Source organism: Pogona vitticeps, chromosome 10 (genome assembly GCF_051106095.1).
Source record: "Pogona vitticeps strain Pit_001003342236 chromosome 10, PviZW2.1, whole genome shotgun sequence".
NCBI lineage: Eukaryota > Metazoa > Chordata > Lepidosauria > Squamata > Agamidae > Pogona > Pogona vitticeps.
In genome coordinates this window covers 13,798,673-13,817,622 of record NC_135792.1, presented here as the reverse complement: position 1 = coordinate 13,817,622, position 18,950 = coordinate 13,798,673, and the positions used below count along the sequence as shown (strand labels likewise).

The 18,950-nt window shown below is 39.8% G+C and overlaps 1 protein-coding gene and 1 pseudogene across 2 annotated transcripts in view; one reads left to right on the top strand and one right to left on the bottom strand.

Annotated features, from left to right (window-relative positions):
- Positions 1 to 18,950, bottom strand: part of TDRD12 (tudor domain containing 12) — a 149,179-nt gene that overhangs the window by 54,593 nt on the left and 75,636 nt on the right. For both annotated transcript variants that reach the window (XR_013538552.1, XM_078380351.1), the window contains exons 15-19: positions 17,780 to 17,936; positions 5,583 to 5,710; positions 4,448 to 4,639; positions 3,486 to 3,614; positions 1,973 to 2,090 (exon numbers count right to left, since the gene is read on the bottom strand). Coding sequence is in view for 1 of the 2 variants with exons in the window: in XM_078380351.1 (XP_078236477.1) it covers positions 1,973 to 2,090; positions 3,486 to 3,614; positions 4,448 to 4,639; positions 5,583 to 5,710; positions 17,780 to 17,936 (724 nt within the window). In the remaining variant the exon portion in view is untranslated. The remainder of the gene's footprint in view (positions 1 to 1,972; positions 2,091 to 3,485; positions 3,615 to 4,447; positions 4,640 to 5,582; positions 5,711 to 17,779; positions 17,937 to 18,950) is intronic.
- Positions 13,053 to 14,174, top strand: LOC144584381 (poly [ADP-ribose] polymerase tankyrase-2 pseudogene; annotated as a pseudogene).

Genomic DNA, 18,950 nt, shown 5'->3' with positions numbered 1-18,950 from the left:
AAGGAGAAGAAAGGGATGCAAACCCGGACTTCTTCCCTCTGAAGAAATCACCCAGCATGGATTGGAGCGGACGCCATATTTGGCATGGAGCCGTGAGTAACCCTTTATCGGGGAGAGGAGAACAACCAATATAAGCTTGTTAAACTCTGGAGAAGAAGAAATAATTGTGCCACGGTTCTATTTGATTTTGAATTTGCTGGGTTAAAAGTTGATTTTTATGTTATGATATTTTGATAAAGATTGGAGGGAGATCTAAGGGAAGGTTTATGACTAGGGGTTTGGATTGTTGATAAAATTGTGGAAATTGTTGAAGGATATATAAGGGGCGATCATTGTGGTTAAGGGCATAGTATTATTTATACAAACCCCATTCAGTGTTAAACCTGAGATGGCCTCCACAAATTTAAGACAACAAATGGAGACTTGGTTTGTTCAATCCCAAAGTTTTGGAACAGTGGTACAAGAAATAGAAAAGAAATGGCAGATTACTATGCAAAAGATAATAATAACAGGGTTTCAGCAAGTACATGAAGGTCTTAGCAAAATATAAGCTCTTATGAAAGTGACAAAAGAGGGGATATTAGATGCCAAACAAAACTTAAATGAAGCTGCACAAACTTTAGAACTGTCTCTATTGGGCATGACACCAGGTAACATAGATGGGATAGAGAGTTATCCAGTGACCTATGCAGCTTCCAAAATTAAAAAGCATTATGTTAAAAATCTCAAGAAAGAAACACTGAAACAAAAGAATCTTATTGTGAAAATATGGGAAGTGACAAAAATGGTTATTCTGTCAGATGGGCTGAAAGATTGTTCAATTCAAAAGGAAACTGAACGATGGGATGTATTGTATAAATGGCTGCAGTTACCAGATAGTGTTGGAGTAACATAGACGAAGAGTCGGACACGACTAAACGACTGAACAAACAAACAAAACATAGAATTAAACTAAAATTAAATGATAAGATGAAAGCAGTAGGGTAATCAAACTGTGAAAAAGCAAAAAGCTGATCTGTTATTGTAATATAAATTGATTGGATGATGGTATACTCTGTGTTCTCCTATCCCCCTAACCTTTTTTCCCCCTATTCCCTATTCCCCACTGCATTTTGTATTCCCTACCCTGTAAGTATAATAAATACTTAAATAATAAAAAATGTACTAATATAACAAGTCATATTCATATAACATAACCATAGAAGCCATCAAAAGAAATACAATTTATTAAAAAACAACAACAGGGAAATGCTTTTCCAAATTTCTGTTAACAAATTAATCCTGCCTGTTACCAAGATACTACTACTTGTTGTTGTTTAGTCATTAAATAGTGTCCGACTTTTTGTGACCCCATGGACCAGAGCTACTACTACTACAAACTACAGTGGTGCCTCGCAAGACGGGTGCTCCTTTTAACGACGAATCCGCATTAAAACGAGGTTTTCGCGATCGGAAAAAGATGTTTTGAATGGGGGAATTTCACTGTGCGATGATTGGTTCCCTGTTTCGGGAACCAATTTTTGCTTCCCAACAATCAAAACAGCCAATTGTCGGGTTTTCAAAATAGCCGCCGGGTGCTCAAAATGGCTCCCCGCTGCGTTTAGGAGCCATTTTTCACTGCACAGGCACCCGAAAATGGCCACCCCTATGGAGGATCTTCGCTTGGACGGTGAGTTCTTAGCCGACTGGAACACATTAACCAGGTTTTAATGAGTTTCAATGGCTTTTTAATTTTCGCTTTACGACGTTTTCATTCTAGTGATTTCGCTGGAACGAATTAACGTCGTAATGCGAGGTACCACTATATTATTTAACTTGATCATAATCAGTGTGATGTTATATTGGCTTTAATCTTGAACTGGACAATGTGGTGTAAATTAGACAATTAAATTGCTTTCAGGGAGACTATCAGTCACTGCCAAAGGGCCCAGAATAAACCTATAAACCTACTCAAGTAAAAAAATATACTTACCTAAGACTACATTTGTGCCAGAATTAAATTGTTTGTTCCACTGATCTACAACATTACTGAAATCAAATCCAATTTCTGAGTTCATTTTCAAACAAAATATTGAAGAGCTCTCTACTGCCTGATTATGAAAAAAAGAATCATACATCATTTTGAATATGAATTAAAAATAGCTGCAGTTACAGGCATTCAAAGAGACAGTTTTAAAAAATTAAACCTGTTTATCCCATTGGAAAATACTATTTCCAGGAAAACCTTACTCATGACCTCTCCTGCATTTCCAAAGTGATTAATTTAATCTACAGTTTAATCTAAAGAGTTCCATAACTCCGATAGCCTAATTTGTATCAACACATACTTGATTTTTGAGACATAAGTACAGTGGTGCCTCGCACCTATGGGAACCTCGCAAGATGAAATTTATTTGTCTTACGAAGCATCGGTCTCAGGGGGAGGTCCTGCGAAGCACGGCCATAGAAAAAAATGTCTTGCAAGGCACCATAGGGATCGCAAAACAATCGTCTTGCGGGTTTTTTGTCCCCCAAGGCAATCATCTTGTGAGGCACCACTGTCATAAGAAATTCACTGATGTGGAATTAATGCCACATGCACCTTACAGTGGTGGCAAAAACTTCCCCTGCCTCACTCACAAAATATTTGGGTTTCTTGTATGTCTCAATTCATCTCAAGTGTCATTATCTTGACCTTCAAGACCAGATGTGAAATTCACCTACTTTGCAACAGAATGAGGAGCTATGCCAGCTGTGGATATATTCCAAAAACAGACCATGTCCTTTTCAGGTGAGAAGTGTGTGGCCAATTTCCACTTTGCTGGAAAAAAATCTGCATCACATCCCACTTGTGAGGAGCCTCTGATTCTAGAGGACATCAGTCATAAAAGTTGAGCCTCCTTCTGCTCAGTTACAAAGATGTTTTTATCTAAATATTTGCCTTCTTGCTTTAAAAGAGTTTCTAGCTGAAGTGGATAGAAAGAAAGAGGAAAGCTAAGTAATGAACTCATATAGACAATGGCCAGGATCCTTTTGCTCATGCAACTGACTGCAGCACGAGAGGTCTGATATTTTTGCTGCTCACATAATGAACAATGTTTTATTGCACAAACAAGGAGGCTGTATAATATCAAAGGTGATTACTGCTCAGGCCATAGTGAGCAGCTGCAATTATTTTTCACTATGATGGTAGCATTTTTTTTGTTGCTGTGCTGAGATATTGTTCCTTAATAAGGTCTCAACCAATTCCAGTAAAAGCACTATTTTGTTCTGTGTTTTCATGCACATACGGCACTCCTTCATCTTTCCATTACATTCTCAGAATGTACTTACCCATGAACTGGAAAGGATACAGAAGGGGCAATATCATACTCCCCCCCCCAAAAAAAATCCAGATTTCTCAAAAATCCAGTCAGTGACCAAAAGGAAAGCCATCCAGTTACAGTATAAAACATATCTGACAATAACATTAACTTGGAAATCTGACTGTTTAGGTAAAAAAATACCTTGTGAACCACTTCCATTTCTTCCACACTCCTAGTGAAAATCAATGTCTTTTGAGCATCCATAGGTGTAAAATCCAGAATCTGAAGTAAAGCAGACATGCGGTTGCATTCAAGGCAGAGCTGTACTACCTAGAATCACATGGAGTTTGAGATGGTCAGATCATAGATTAATTAATTTTTAAACTTTAAAAGCCAAATACTGTCTGAAATCATCTTCATGTAATTTAATTTTGCCATTTATTACTGATGACATCACCATAATTCTATCTATGGTTTGATTTCTGAAAAGCTGCACTGCTGATGAAATCATCTACGATTCTACGTTACCCAGTGTAGTCGCTTGGACAGGTTTTCAGACATTATTGCATTTCTCCTTCTGAATTACATTTTATCAGGATTTTTAAACAGGTGTAACTCTATTTAAATATTACTTTTACAACAGACAGGATTCCAGGTTCAGTTGTCTTGGCAAACAGTCATGAACTTTAGAGATGTTCAGAATTCTTTCATAAAGAATCTTTGTTCCAAATAATATGTTGAAGAAATTCTGTGCACATCAAAACATGTTTTTCTTCTACTGAAATGTTACTTGATCAACAATTTATTTGTCACAGGTAAACCAGTAAGAACTGTTTTGCAAGCCATTTCTGATGCCATTTACAGTTATTTAAAAATGGCTGTTTTTTTAAATAAAAGGATTGACAACAGGATTCCAACTTCCAAGACTCACAGGAGTTTTAAGTTACAGTGCTCATACTTTTTGTGTCTGCAAAATCCCGTAAATTTGGCAGTTATGCATTCTTTCTGTCTCACTCCCCTATGCAAATGCTCATATTTCAATTATTATCCACACAAATTTCACTGTAGTATATTCAGTTTCATATTCCATTGTGTGTAAAAACAAAAACAAAACAAAACTACAATCTAAGAGCTATATAGAAAAAAACCCAATCACTTTTTACCTGTTGTACCTTGCCATATATGGCAGCTTCTTGCAAGGAAGTAATCACTACATATGGATCATTCATGAACTCTTCCATTAAATAATCTATATTTTTGTTCCAATGTGTTCCAACAGCAACAATCTGTTGTGGTGCAGACTCTTTACCTTCAACACTCAAATTTGTTTTGTAACATTCCAAAATTTTAAATATCTATAAAAGAGGAAATAATCTGCATAATTTCTTAGGAAAGCAATATTAGAATCATAGAATCGTCATAGGGTTGGAATGGACCTTGGAGGTCTTCTAGTCCAACCCCCTGCCCAAGGCAGCAGACCTCATACCATCCCAGACCTCATACCATCCTGGACAGATGGCTGTCGAATATTTTCTTGAAAACCTCCAGCAATGGGGCACCCACAACATTGAGAAGCAAGCTATTCATGGTTCTGTCAGGAAATTCTTCATTTGGAGAAGGCATTTCTTCATTTGGAGAAATGCCTTTTGTATTCCTTCCCCATTACCCAATAGTTTTGAAAATAAAATTAAAAAATTATTTAAAAAAAAAAAAGGAAATTCTTCATTTCCAGGCTGGATCTCCCTCTGACAAGTTTCCACTCACTGGTTCTTGTCCTACCCTCAGGCACAATGGAGAATAGATCGATGCCCTCTTCCCTGTGGCAACCCTTCAGATATTGGAAGATTGCTATCATGTCTCCTCTCAGTCTTCTCTTCGTTAAGCTAAACATACCTAGTTCTTTTAGTTGTTCTTCATAGGATTTAGCCTCCAGTCCCCTTATCATCTCTGTTGCTCTTCTCTACACCCCTTCCAGGGCCTCAGCCTCTTTTTTGTATTGTGGTGATACGTAAGATTATTGTTAGAAATAAGGAAAAATGCAGGGACAGTTGTTGCATTGAAATTAATCAGGCCTACTGCAAGGTCTGTTATACTGGTGACTGCATTTTCAGATAGTGTTAGTGGGGTGGTCAATGTGTTTTGTCTTTCCATGTAGTTACAGAACCATTTGTACGCCAGTGTGATTCAGTGCAACTATGGTAGGGGAGGATTTTAACTACACTATCATCAAACTGGATGTAGGTCTCTGGTGTGCAGTAGCACAGGTATTTCTATCACAAGATCAAAAGCCACACTTACTTGATCACTGTCCTCAGAGAAAAGCACATCAGCCTCATCAAGCACAAGATGACAGAGCCTAAGGAACAATAAGCACTGGTATTCAAGCAGCCGCAGAAGGCTGTGTGGAGTTGTTACAATTATTTCACCTACAAAATCAGAAGACAGATGTTGTAAACTGTCATTTAAAATTCAACCATGTAATCTGACCAATTAAACACACCTGTGGGATGGGCAAAATGAAAAAAATTCTCTATTTTCAAAATTCATTTTGGGATCTTACTGTGTTTATCATGTTATCATCTCCTTCCTTCATCTGCTAATGAAAAAGTTATCTTCATTTTGTACAGGAAAAAGACTGATCCCATGAAAGAAGCTATCTGCATGACAGGAGATATCAAATTCTGTGATGAAGATATGCACGCACACACGCACAATCTACTTATCAGGGAAGCACAAAATGAATATTAGCCTCTCTACAAGAGTCAGACGGAGAACAGACTGGCCTGACAGGATTCAACTGGCCCTCACATATTCTTTTCCTTTCTACCTTCTAAAAATAGTATCTTATCTATTCACTTTTACTGGAGAGAGCATTTTGATACCACATGCTCTTCTCTGGAATTAGGTGTTTAATGTTGGTTTAAATTTTATTCAAAAACATTGGAACACCATGGGGCTGGGAAAACACACACACCAAAAAAACCAAAAAATGACAGCATAGAAAGATAACCCCCCCCAGCCCAAACCCACCCTGCAAAACCCTGTAAATGTAATCATCCAGGCAGTCCGAAGCCTCTCTGCAAACGCGCGCACACTAACCGTTAGGGCGAAAGAGCTACAAAGATGCTCTTCGCCAACCAATGGTTAGCCCTTTAATTTGAATTCCCCGCCTTTCCCCTGCCTTTTTCTATTTGTAACTGAAAGCTCGTGCCACAAGTCAAAGCAAAATTTTGAGGACGGAGCTGGTTGCAACTTGAAATGGTTGTATGTCAGGATGTTCGTAAGTCAAGGCACCACCATATTTGAAATCCTAGAATATTCCTGATAGTCCCCATAAAGAATATGGAGCTAGATGGAAACCTTCTATGTTCCCAGAACTACCAGAGGGAGTAGAAATTCAAAATCCATATTAAAACACATTATCATCTAAAACGTAGGTTTTTAACTTATGGTTTGTGGAGCCCTGGGGGCCTGCAATGTCCTCACAGAGGATTTGTGAAGGCCTGAAGGAATGTTATGGTCTTTTGCAGTTAAAAAAGGAAGGAAGGAAGGAAGGAAGGAAGGAAGGAAGGAAGGAAGGAAGGAAGGAAGGAAGGAAGGAAGGAAGGAAGGAAGGGAAACAGAACAAAATATTAATTTCCCTTGCTTGTTTGTGTCAAAACCTGGCTTTTATAAGCTATCATCTCCATTAAAACAGTTGGTTATGAAAATAACTGATAGCAAATAACTGTTTGATATTTCTGCACATGGAGAGAACATGCAAGTGAATGATGCTGAGTGGCTGAGAGACAGCGCATGACATTTTTGCTACTGTGCAGTCAGAAGCTGTGTGGGAAAGAGTTGGAGTCAATCAGTGTCAGTGTGAGTGAGTTTTTGGACTGACTTTGTGATTGTGTTTCTTCTTCGATACCATTTTGTTATTGTTGGTGTGGCGTCCACCCAGTTCATGAATATTCATATGCTATCTGCATGGACTGATGAGAGTGCTGGAGAGGCGGAGTCACGAGGTATAAGATTCTCTGCAGGAGGAGGAGTAGAGAAGGGAGTTTTGAAGGATTTAGAGATTGTAGTTTTGGAAGTTTGGGGTGGACAGAGAGGGAGCTGATGTTTGAGGGTGGATGAAGTGGAATGCTTGGTTAAGAGTTTAAGACACTGATTGTACCTTCATGACCTGTAACAATAAACAACATCTGTTTGGTTCTATTTAAAATGACACATTGCCTGGACCTCTATTATTAATAATACATAATGTTGATGTAATCAACTGGTGGCAGCGACACAACACTTAGCTTGTGTCCTTTGATTAGTCAAACAACCAAGGGACAGGCGGGAACATGACAAATTGGTGGCACAGCAGTGGGATATGAAACAATCTAGTAAAAAATTGAATGGGCTTGAGTTTGAAGGTACTCCTAGCTAGGAGGGGTTAGAATCTGTGGTAAGGTTACCCATTAAGAGTCTTGTGGAAGACTTAGTTGCGGGGCTTCTGAACCCAGATCTGGAGAATCCTAAGATAGGGAAAATACCTACTCAAGAGAAACCATTTACACTAGGATTTACAAGACCAAGTGGTTAAGCTCAAAATCTGGAGCTCTGAGGGAAAAGAGTGGTAGCAGATGGGGTAAAAGCCTAAATCAGGATAGATCTGAGGTGATAATAAAAGCTAAAAGTAAAGAAAAGCTAAGCAGAAAGTTGTTCTTGTGTCTGGAGACAAGGATCACCCAGACAGGGAAATATTGTGGCAAGGGCTGCGAGCTTGGGAGTAGCTGAGCTGCTTCGAAAACCTAGTTATAAGGAAAGCCACTGAAAGAAAGGTCCCTTTGGCTCTGGTGAGGGAAAAAGAACCAGTCTAGTAATAAGGAATTGTGTTGTTTATGCCACCCAAATGAAATAAGTTGGTTATGGAGGCACAAGCTGAGCCCCAAGGTGCTGAGTGAAATGGGAACCCTCAAATTCAAAGTGAGGAAGAAACTGAGGGCTCACTAATAACTGCCTCAGAGGAAGAAAATACCCCAAGTTCCCCAAGATATTGAAAAATGGAAATTAGAACAAGAATACAAACTCAGGGAACTAGAAATTAAAGAAAGAGAAAGGAAAAGGGAATTTGAGCTAGAAACCAAGCAAAGAGAAATGCAATTCCAAATAGAGATGAAGAAATTGGAATTAGCTGCTCAAAATAATAATTCCAGTGTGTTTGAGGAATTTATCACATTGGAATTAAGATCGACCCAAAGAAATTTCCTCAATATCGGAATGGAGATTGTCCTGAATCTTTCCTGATTTCTTTTGAGAGAGCTTGTTGGGACTTCGGGTTAAAGATGATGAAAGGATGATAATTTTAAGATCACAGATAGGGGGAGGTTTATCTGAGATCTATGCACAGATGCCTTTTGAACAAGCTAGAGATATTGAGAGAAAGATGTGTATATTCCAGATTTGGGATTAATTCAGAGCACCTCAGAAAAAAATTCTGATCAGTTACAAAGAACCCTGAGGAGTCTTTTGATCAACTTGGGGCAAGGTTGACTCAGTTTTTTAATAGGCGGTTAGAGCAGGAACATATCACTTCCTTAGAACAAATGAAAAAAGTGTTTGGAGTAGACCAATTTTATTTTATTTTATTTATATCCCGCCTATCTGGTCGTATCAGGACCACTCTATTTATTTTTACCAGGGGAGTTACGTTATCTAGTCAAGGACAAGGATACTAAAAATGTGCTGCGGGCGTCTGAATATGCTGATTCTACTAGTGGGATCAGAGATCCTCAATTTTCTGAGGTAAAATTTGGTAGAAAAGTGTGGGGCGACAGTAAACCCAGTAAAAATTACCTCAGTTTTGCTCAAGCTAAGGGAAGCCATTTTAAAGCGAAACCCTTATTCCCAGAGCAAAGTCCCCTGAAACCAAATAGCTCTGAGAGAAAAGTTAATAAATCCCTTTATTCTGAGCATAGGGCTATAAGAAATGTTTTTTCCCTGTGGGGAAGAGAGACATTTTTGGGTTCAATGTGAAAATCCCAAAAAACGAAATTTCAGTTAGCCTAAAAATGGAAATTTTAATCACCCTAAAAAAGTATTTTTCCTTCAACCTTCGGCAGCTGAAGTTACCAGCAGCAGTACTGTTACCAAGGGAACAGACTTGGCAGAGAGCCCAGAGCTTCCTGAGGCTAAAGTGACATAATGCTTTTTGATCAAGTGCAATCAAGATTTATTTGAAAGCCCTGGGGAAATGATTTTTATTTACAACAAAAATTATTTAGATATCCGAGACACCTGTTCTGACGTAACTATCTGTCACCCAGACATAATTCCTAAAGAGAATATGTAGGAATAGAACATCACTCTCAAAGGCATAGGTTCAAGGGAAGGAGGCGGAGTGATGCCAGCGAGAACAGGGGAATCCCTGTGTAAACTCCGAGTCAACGGACCCCCCAGAAGTGAAGGGGGGACAAGTTTTCCACAGGAGAGTGGACTTGCAGCAAGTAGGGCTGGGAAACCTCTGAATACAGACAGCAACTCTGTCTTCGTGAGAGTTTCCTTCCCCCCCCTCCTTCCATATGAGCCGGCAGTTAAAATCTAGCCAGGGGGCCATTTTGAAAGAGCCATCTCTCAAGGAGGTAAGAGGGATGGCTTGTAGATGAAGGGCCTTTTCGGCAGCTGCCCCCAGACTATGGAATGCCCTCCCAACTGAAATTCGTCTGGCGTCGACATTGATGACATTTCGGCGCCAGGTCAAAACTTTCCTGTTCCAGAAGGCCTTTAATTGAAATAACATCAACTGCGGGTCCTGATCGCAATTTTAATTGTATTTTAATCATTTTATCTTTTATCCTTTGGATACAGTGGGTGGCATATAAGTTAATTAGTTAAATAAACAAACAAACAAACAAACAAATAAATAAAGCAACTGGCTTGGGAGTCACCATGTCTGGTGAGTTAGCTGCCAGGAGGGGAGGTGTATAAAGAAGATTTATGCCTGACTGCATGAACAGTGAGTAAATGACTTTCTAGTCAGCTTTAGCAAGTACAAATCAATCTTAAGAGGCTAACTTTAAAGGAGAGAAAAATAAACTAAACGCAGCATAAAAGCATTTGTATTCCTGAAACATCAGTAAATATTTACTGCGTCACATCTGAGAAACAGAAACAAGCTAAAGACACAGACGGATATCTTTTTTTCTCATCCCCCTGTCCTCCGTGGATGGCATAATTATCACATCATAAAATTAGAGGTTTAAGGAGATTGAGGAACCCTCCTTGAGTGATCTAGTTATGAACTACGAATGGTGGATTATAAATTAAACTGCTCTTGGACGAAGTTGGATTTACAACAGGATGTGTCAGGTTAGTGGGAGTCTGAGTATGGGCTGCCCTATTCGACATTAGGGAGAATTGATTAATGGTTTTACTGTTTTATGGCTTCTGACTTGGGGGGAGAAATAAATAAAAAGCTGGAATTTGTGGGCTTCGGAGAAAACAAAAGAACTCTTTTACGCTGTAGCAGAAAGCGTTATTTTACATGAAATCTACATTCAGAAAGCAGAGAGGTTGGCCCTTCTGTAATGTACAAGCCCGTCAAAATTTACAATGGAAGATTCCTTCAAGAATTATATACAGGAGATTCAAATGAACATTGTCAATCAAATTAAGGATCACATAGAGGCCCAGATATTTGAAGTTAAGGTCACAATTTCACGATATGTGGAGGGAGAGAATGTGCAGATGGAAGCCCAGCCCACTGGAGCAGTGGAAGCAGAGAGAGAGAGAGAGACTCTAGAATTAAGACCACAGGAGGCTAAAATAATGGGCCTGCATGAGAGGGAGGGCCAGGTGGATGAGTTGGGGATTTATATTAATGAGAAGACTACTCAAAAATGTATACTTACTTGATAGAAGAGATCTTAAAGAAGGAAAATGTGAAGGCAGTGAGGTTGGAAGGGGTACAAAATTCTGGTTATAATTTAGATATATATGACTGGTTTTGAAGGTGGAATGATAATTACAGTGGGATTAAAACAGTAAATCTAAGAGAAAATGGTTTAAAGAGTTTCTATAGATGGCACTTCAAAACTGGTAAAAGGGTGTTAGAGAGTAATTCAGGTTAAATTATTTTAAGCAATTTGAGATCCCATTTTTGTACAGATGGCAGATAAGAATATATAATTTCTAAACTAGAAATGTTCTTGGTGAAGATAATAATAGAAATTGTTGATTGAAAGATACACACACACATATAGATTAATCTAGGTTAATATACTGTTAGCAATTCTGGATTCTCTTCTGTTTAAGTGGTTGATAAGTATATATAACTTTCAAATTAGAAATGTCCATTGCTGAGTGAAAAGTAAACATATGTGTATTATAACATAGTTATGTAATTAAGATTATATACAGTGGTGCCCCGCATGATGACGACCCCGCAGAACAATGAAATCACATGACGATGACTTTTTTGCGATTGCTATAGCGATCGCAAAACGATGTTTCCTATGGGGGATTTTTGTTCAACGACTATTAGGGCCTTGTTTCGTGAACCGTTTGTTCGCAAAACGACGATTTTTCCAGCTCCACAAAATGGCTGCCCTGTCTTTTCCGGACCCATGCTTTGCAGGGCAGCCATTTTAACAGTTGATCGGCGCTCAGAAAATGGCTTCCCATATGGGCAATCTTCACTGGACGACGAGGTAACTTCCCCATTGGAATACATTAAATGGGTTTCAACGCATTCCAATGGGGAATTGTTTTTCGCATGACGACGATTTCGCTTAACAGCGATTTTCCTGGAACAGATTATTGTCGTCATGCGGGGCACCACTGTATTAGATAGTGTATTATGGTAATCACTTTAAATTAGGAAGGCTTTTGCTGAATTTAATATTAGAAGTTTTGATTTGAAATATATTTATTTTTATTTTATTTTTTAGATTTATACCCTGCCCATAGTCTACATATATATACAGAGTGGAGAATGTAATACTGTATGGTTTAAAGATGTTAGTAGGGCAATATGGTTTATGTAGTCAAGACTAAGTTGACAGAAAACATCTGCTACTGAGGGGGTAGAGCAAAGGGGATTGAGAAGACCCTGGTATGAGGACCTCATGAGCAAGCATATTCCACACCTCTCCACTAAGTGATGGAAGACACATTAAGCATTCCATACTTCACAATAAGTGATAAAGACCATATATCTAGGGGGAAACAAAGAAACATCTAATGCACATGCCCAGCTAGCAACCTGTCTTTAAAGAATATAAAAAGGTCTTGGCAACCATAATTTGTCTACTGAGACCAAAAGGCTTTTGGAACTAACTAGATTCTTTCGAACTTGAACAATGCAAATAAAGAATTCTTCTCTCTTTGGTGAATATGTGGTGTGAATGTGCTGAATGCATGAAACCCCTTTATTTAGAATTGTAATCAATAGGTAATAAAGTGTATTCATTTTGCATTTATTAATGTGTCTTGTGAGGTCCTTTGGTGTTTAATATTGTTCTTCTTGGGATACAAAAGATCCAGTAGTCACCCTTTTGTGACACTTGCCAAGAACAAGGTACTGGAAATGACAAGAGCTAAACTATTCCCATTGCCAGTGATCTCAATCCCTTTCTAATGTTTGGGTCTGGAACTAGTGGGACTCATACCCAGAGCAACTAGATGAGGAAATAGATTCATGCTATCTGTTATAGATTATGCCGCTAGATACCCTGAAGCAGTACCCCTAAGAAATATAGAGACCGAAACTGTGGCAGATGCCTTAGTAAACTACAGATGCCGAATGGGTTTGCGTCAGAAATAATACCAAAACTTATAGTAAAGCATGGTGCATATGTAAATGCAATGGATTTGTGGCGGTTCACTCCTCTGCATGAAGCTGCTTTTAAATATCGAGTGGAAGTATGTTCTCTCTTGCTAAGCCTATGGTGCTGATCCTACACTGTTGAATTGCCACAATGAAAGTATAATTGACTTCGCTCCAACACCTCAGTTAAAAGAGCAAATGGCATAAGACATCAAAGGTCACTCATTCCTACAGGCTGCCAGGGAATCAGACGTTGTTCATATGAAAAAACACCTTTCTCTTGAGATTGTAAACTTCAAACATCTGCAGACTCATGAAACTGTGTTGCATTGTACTGCTGCATCTCCATATGCCAAAAGAAAGGAAGTCTGTGAACTGCTTCTAAGAAAAGGAGCCAACATTAATAAAAAGACAAAAGATTTCCTAACTCCTCTCCATGTGGCACGGAAAAAGCACACAATGATTTTATTGAAATAGTTGTGAAACATGAAGCAAATAACCTTGGTCAAACATCTATGCACAGAGCAGCACATTGTGGCCATCTGCAGACTTGCTGATTGTTGTTCAGCTCTGGCTGTGATCCAACAATTGTATCACTGCAGGGTTTCACTGACTTTCAGATGGGAAATGAAAGTATCCAGCAATTATTACAAGAAAGTGTCCCTTTAGGCAATTCAGAAGAAGATCGACAGTCAGTGGAAGCTGCAAAGTCAGGAAATATGGACATGGTAAAAAGGTTATGTACCGTTCAGAGTGTGGATTGTTGGGATATTGAAGGGCCTCAGTCCACACCACTTTGCTGCAGAATACAATAGTCTGTCTGTGGTTGAATACCTTCTACAGAACAGTGCTGATGTTCATGCAAAAGAAAAGATGGTTTTGTTCCTTTGCACACAATGCTTGTTCTTATGGACACTATGAAGTAGCTGAACTATTTGTTAAACATGGTGCAATTGTCAATGTGGTTGATTTGTGGAAGTTTACTTCTTTACCCCATGAAGAATACCCCTTCATGGATTGCTGCCTTGTCGTGGCAAAGGGGCTTGAGTAATTCAGAGAAGCTATGGGCTATGCCGTGCAGGTACACCCAAGACGGATAGGTCATAGTGGAGAGTTCCAACTAAATGCAATCCATCTGGAGTAGGAATTGGCAAACCACTCCAGTATCTTTGACAAGAAAACCCCATGAACAGAAACAAAAGGCTAAAAGATATGATGCTGGAAGATGAGCCCCTCAGGTCGGAAGGCATCCAACATGCTACTGAGGAAGACAAGTACAAGTAGCTCCAGAGCTAATGAAGTGGTTGGGTCAAAGCCGAAAGTACGCTCAGCTGTGGACGTGCCTGGAAGTGAAAGGAAAGTCCGATGCTGCAAAGAAAACTACTGCAGAGGAACCTGGAATCTAAGATCTATGAATTTTGGTAAGCTGGAGGTGGTCAAACAGGAGATGGCAAGAATAAACATTGACATCCTGGGCGTCAGTCAACTAAAATAGACAGGAATGGGCAAATTCAATTCAGATGATTACTATATCTACTATTGTGGGCAAGAAGCCCATAGAAGGAATGGAGTAGCCCTCATAGTCAACAAGAGTGGGAAAAGCTGTAACTGGATATAATCTCAAAAATGATAGAATGATTTCAGTATGTATCCAAGGCAGACCTTTCAACATCACAGTAATCCAAGTTTATGCACCAACCACTAATGCTGAGGAGACTGAAACTGACCAATTCTATGAAGATTTACAACACCTTCTAGAACTGACACCAAAGAAAGATGTTATTTTCATTCTAGGGGATTGGAATGCTAAAGTAGGGAGTCAAGAGATAAAAGGAACAACAGGCAAGTTTGGCCTTGGGGTTCAAAACCGAGCAGGGCAAAGGCTAATAAAGTTTTGTGAAGAGAACAAGCTGGTCATCACAAACACTCTTGTCCAACAACACAAGAGGCAACACTACACATGGAAATCACCAGATGGGCAATACCAAAATCAGATTGATTATATTCTCTGCAGCCAAAGATGGAGAAAAGTTCTATACAGTCAGCAAAAACAAGACCTGGAGCTAATTATGGCTCTGATCATCAGCTTCTCATAGCAAAATTCAAGCTTAAACTGAAGAGAATAGAAAAAACCACTGGGCTACTCAGGTATAATCTAAACCAAATCCCTTATGAATACACAGTGGAAGAACAGATTTAAGGAACTTGATTTGGTGGACAGAGTGCCTGAAGAACTTTGGATAGAGGCTCGTAACATTGTACAGGAGGCAGCAACAAAAACCATCCCAAAGAAAAGGAAATGCAAGAAAGCAAAGTGGCTGTCCAATGAGGCTTTACAAATACAGTGGTGCCTCGCTTAATGAGCGATTCATTTAACGACGAATCCGCATAGCGATTGAGTTTTTGTGATCACATAACAATGTTTTAAATGGGAAAACATTGCTTTGCGATGATCGGTAAGCCGTTTCGCTTATTGAACTGCCTCTGTGAGAAGAGAACCCCGGGGTAGGAGAGCTATGTCGAGACATTGGCATGGAGGCCAAACAGCACTTGACATAGACGCATGCTGAGTTGGTGGAATTGTCTCAGCGTCGAGAGGTGTAGGAGGTGGTCCTCCATATGTTGTTGTGACTTGTACTGTATGTTGTTGTGACTTGAACTGAAGAAGACCTAACGTGGGATAGAGTGGTACTTGGGTGCATTGTGAGTGCCGGGTCCAATGCAGAAGAGCGAGGTCACTTTGATGCCAACTGATGTCTGGGTAGAGGGTCTAGAGGAGATCTCTAAAGTGACGGCTTGGAAGGTTTCGGTATCAAAACCGAGTCAGGTCGTGTTTCTCAAGAATGTGGGTGGGATCGATACCGAGGACATGATGGCAATGGTTAAGATGATGCCAAGGGGTATGTATAGGCGTAGTGAAGAGTAGTAAGGAAAAGGTTCCTGATGTAAGTCCAAATAATCATGATGACGCTGAGATCTTCTATAGTCTCCATCTCAATATTCTGGGTTGGGTCGGATAAGTTTGTAGGCCCCATGGGTTTCTCTATGCGGATAGCAAGTGCACAAATGGTGCGTCTTAGCAAGATGCTTTCAAGGTGGAGGAGAATCCTGTATGGTGGAGGCTGAATCTGACAGCTAATTGCTGTAGCAGTCTTGTAGATGGAGGGCTAGAATGGGTAGAGGCCGGGCTGGAAAAGGCATCAGCCTGAACATGACCATAAGCAAGTGAATGAGTTAAAGCTGGAGACAAGATTTGGTCTGAAGGAGGCAAGTGTGGCCTACCATCTTCTGATGTCAAGTTGATGCCTGTGGCATGTTTGGAAGATTCCTCAAGAATGGGCGATGAAGGTTAATCAGTAACAACTGTAGGCTCAGGCTGATGTTTAGTTTTAGATGGTTGTTTGGATTTCTTCTGGTGTGCAGTTTCTGCAGGCTCTTCTGACTTTCTCTTTTGTTTAGAAGATAGGTCTCGAGCAGAGGTCATGGGCTCTTTGGGGTTGACTTCAAAGATTTCGATTTCAAAAGCTTGTTTGATGCCTTGGAACGTGACGTACCTGGTTTCAGTGTTGATGCCAAGGCTTCAGCCGAACTACAGGTGTCTGTGCTTGGAATCAAGACCAAAGTAGGATCCATAGCCGGAGGGTTGTTGGTGGACAGTTTTAAAGAGAACTCTCAAAGGAAGAATCTGAGGCATTGCAATCTAAGTTTACACACCGGTTTAGTGAGTCCTTTGCACTCCTGACAGAAATGTGTTTGATGTTGTTATTCCAGGAAGAAAAGACACCAATCGTGACCATCTGAGAGGGGGATTTTGTTTGCATAGGAGGTGCACCGTTTGAAAGCACCCGCGCATGCCATAAAATGGTGGGAAAAACAGAATAGGAAGTGTGAAAGATCACTCAGAACAAGCGTCCTTTTGAAGTTGTACAGAATTAAAGTGGCCTCACAAAAGGCAGAAAAAGCAACACACACACACACACACACACACACACACACACACACACACACACACACACACACACACACACACACACACACACACACACACACACACACACACACACACACACACACACACACACACACACACACAGAGTTCCAGTGTCAAGAGGAGTCTAACCTCAGCAGCAGGAAAAAGGAACTGAGGAGCTCTTCAGACAAGCGGGGCATGCACAATAAGGGGAAACGTCCTGTCAAATGCATGGTTTTAAGCTCTAGAAAGTTCCGAGGAGTCCTGTGCAGGCACAGAATTAACCCATTTGTGTGCATTCACAGAGAAAACAAGGTAAAGTCAAATATTTCTCAGATATTCCACCTTCCAAATCACAGGGAAACTTTTTTGGGCATGTATTTAACAAATAACAGTTGTTATTAAGGAAGAAAAAGATTGTATTAGGAAGATTGTAAGAGAAGCAATGAATTGCATAATGAGCTGACTTTGAAGCCCAGTACATAATTTAATATTAACAAGTTAAATCAAGTTTAGATTTCCAGCATTTTGCCTTTGTGGTAATGAAATCTAGTCAAAATTTCTTAGTTATGGTCAGAGTTTATTGTTTTAATAAGGAAACTGTCCACTATGATTTTATATTTTATGCTTGTGACTATAATTTATACAGTATTTTATTAATTTAATCATATTTATCCACAAATTTATTATTCATGTTTTCAGTGTAAATGATAAGTTTATACTTACATCCTCTTGGAATTCGTACACTCTTGATTTCTTCCTTATTCTTTCCTAGTAAGAGTAGTACTGGGTGAAGGGACCTGGAACAATAGCTGTAATTTTCCAGGAATTGAAACACCCATTCTGCTTTCTTCTGTCCAGGACACAGGATTAAAGCTACTGGCTATATTTACACACAAGTAAAATACATCATATTGATTTAGAAATGCTTAATGAGTCAGAAGCTTATAAATCCAGGAGACTAACTTCCAAAATAAGACTGCATAAATTGTTCAGGCCAATGGCAATTAAGTTATTTAAAGCTTATATAAAAAATAAAAGTTCCTATAATATAAACCAGTGGTGGTGAACCTTTTTGGGCTCATGTGCCCAAACTGGGGGGGGGGGGGGAACCCAGTAGGCAGCATGCTGCAGCAGTGGCGGAACCGGAAGTGGTGGCAGAAGGGGGGATCTCACGCATGGATGTGCCTCAACACCCCACTCCGGATCCGCCGCCAGTGCCAGCTGCTCCAGATGCACCTGTCAAAATGCCAGCACCACAGCTGCAGCCGCCTTCTCAGGTTTGGCTGTACGGGGGGGGGAGAGAGTAGTGATCCAGCAACTTATGGCTCGCATGCCTGCAGAAAGGGCTCTGCGTGCCAGCTGTGGTACACGTGCCATAGGTTCACCATCGCTGGTACAGACAGCCACACATCTGTGAAACATCTTTCACATTTCTGTTCTTTCAGTTCCTTGAATATTTAACAAGTCCAGATTGCTAGCCAATATGAAGTGTGGACTTATCCAAGGGGATGCTAGCCACTGACAGAATAGATTCCCTCTGATCTACAGAGTTTGGGGATTCTTTAGAGCTTATAAGGAAGACTGAGCTGCAGGAGGAAAGAAGGGGAGATTTTAATATTGCAAGTGACAGTTCGCTCTTGCAAAACTGGCTATCCTTCTTCATCTAATACCCCAAGATGCACTTTATTTCACAAGATCCCTTAGAGATAATACTATTTATGGAAAAACAAATCACAGCCAGCGACATCATCAGCCTCACAACATGTAAGTTCCACATTTTTAGCCACTGTGTTACTGCTTAATTTGGAAGGCTAATCTAGTGTTGAATACTGACTATTCAAAAGTTTCCTACTAGTGTTTGTAACCACCTGAACATGCAATTGACAGGGGTTAT